This window comes from Galeopterus variegatus, unplaced genomic scaffold (genome assembly GCF_000696425.1).
Source record: "Galeopterus variegatus unplaced genomic scaffold, G_variegatus-3.0.2 Scaffold6402, whole genome shotgun sequence".
NCBI lineage: Eukaryota > Metazoa > Chordata > Mammalia > Dermoptera > Cynocephalidae > Galeopterus > Galeopterus variegatus.
Genome location: NW_007732513.1, coordinates 24,397 through 25,777, shown reverse-complemented (window position 1 = coordinate 25,777; position 1,381 = coordinate 24,397). Strand labels below are relative to the sequence as shown.

General features: G+C 49.5%; 1 protein-coding gene across 1 annotated transcript in view; it reads right to left on the bottom strand.

The window, feature by feature from the left end:
• Positions 1 to 1,381, bottom strand: part of SCPEP1 (serine carboxypeptidase 1) — a 44,620-nt gene that overhangs the window by 38,550 nt on the left and 4,689 nt on the right. Inside the window, exon 2 of the mRNA XM_008590830.1 lies at positions 1,135 to 1,283. Coding sequence (XP_008589052.1) covers positions 1,135 to 1,209 — 75 coding nt within the window. The 5' untranslated portion in view covers positions 1,210 to 1,283. The remainder of the gene's footprint in view (positions 1 to 1,134; positions 1,284 to 1,381) is intronic.

Here is a 1,381-nt window from a genome sequence, read left to right as displayed (position 1 = left end):
TGAAAAAAAGTTCTGCTGGTTAATAAAAAGTTTGAAAACCACAGAAATTCCCCAGATTAGAAAACCAAGGCCCAGAGAAGGGAAGTATCTTGCCACTGCTGTAAGTGGCAGCACAAAGGCAAGGAGAACCTGTGTCCCCTGGCCAGCACGCCTGGGCTTGTCCATGACCTGGTTATCCTGAGGTGGTCAGAGCTTCCTGGACTGGCACAGATGGGTTCTTTTTCTGAGGCATTTTCCTATCTGCATCCTTGGACTGAGTGAGCCTCACCTCTAGGCCTTGGAGGAGGCCCATGTGATAATCCTAAGGGAGAAAGCCTCGTCCCTGAAAACTGCTCATCTTCACTCTATCACCAAAAAGTCTGCATTGACTGGCCTGGGAGGCTGCTTAGAAACACTGGTATTTTTGGAGGAAGTCTCATCTGCATCCCATGGAGGTGAGTCCCTGGGTGCCCTACTTACTGAAGCGACCTGGAGCCCAGCTGGGCCATGCCCACATTTTCTAGAGGCTGAAGCAAGGGCATGTTCCCCAACCCCTCCCTAGAGATTGTTCTTCTGGGTGGGCATGGGCCACTTTTGGACAAATATTTCAGGAATTCCAGGAAGGATTCCTCTGCCGGCCTCTAAACACCATCCAACCAATTCCCCACCTTCAATCCCACAGTCAGAGCTCAAAGTTAAAATGTAAACACACTAAGATACAGAAGGCTGGTAGCAGTCCTTTCAAAAGATCAGCTTTTCTAGGGGCCAGAAGTTAGGGTCCATGAAAGACTTGTGGGGAGAGGGAGAAGATGGGAGGGTCAGGATACCTCAGTTTTTGCTTTGGAACCTTGCAGAACACTTTCTATGAGTAGAAAGTCAAATGCATCATTGGGAGCTTTCAGCAAGGGTTCCTGCAACTGTCTGGACTCAATATAAAAATGCCCTGGCAAAAGGCTAAAACCCGCTCACCCTCTGATTTAGCTTATTTGGTTGTACCATTGCCACAGCCTGCTCAGAAGGATGCCAACCCCCCAGGCCTGGCTGCTGGACCAAATTCGTGCTTCACTGCTGAGCTATGAACCCTGATGAGCAAACAAAGTGGTAATTTGGGGAGACCTGGCCTCACCCTCAGGCCAGGCAGGGAAGCCTCTTTACCTGGAGCCACATGACCAGGGGCAGTTCTGAGAAGTTCTTGCATGGGTTGGTGGCATAGTAGAGCCACCAGAACATGTGGGCATCCTTGCGGACAGTCACATAATCCCAGACTTCCTTGCCCTCCTCTATGGGCCAGTCGATGACAGCTCCTGAAACAGAAGCTAAATTTCATTTCCCTGAAGAATGTCTAATGTCCAGGTAAATACCAAGTCTGATAGAGATGGCCATGACAGAGTAGAGATGATTT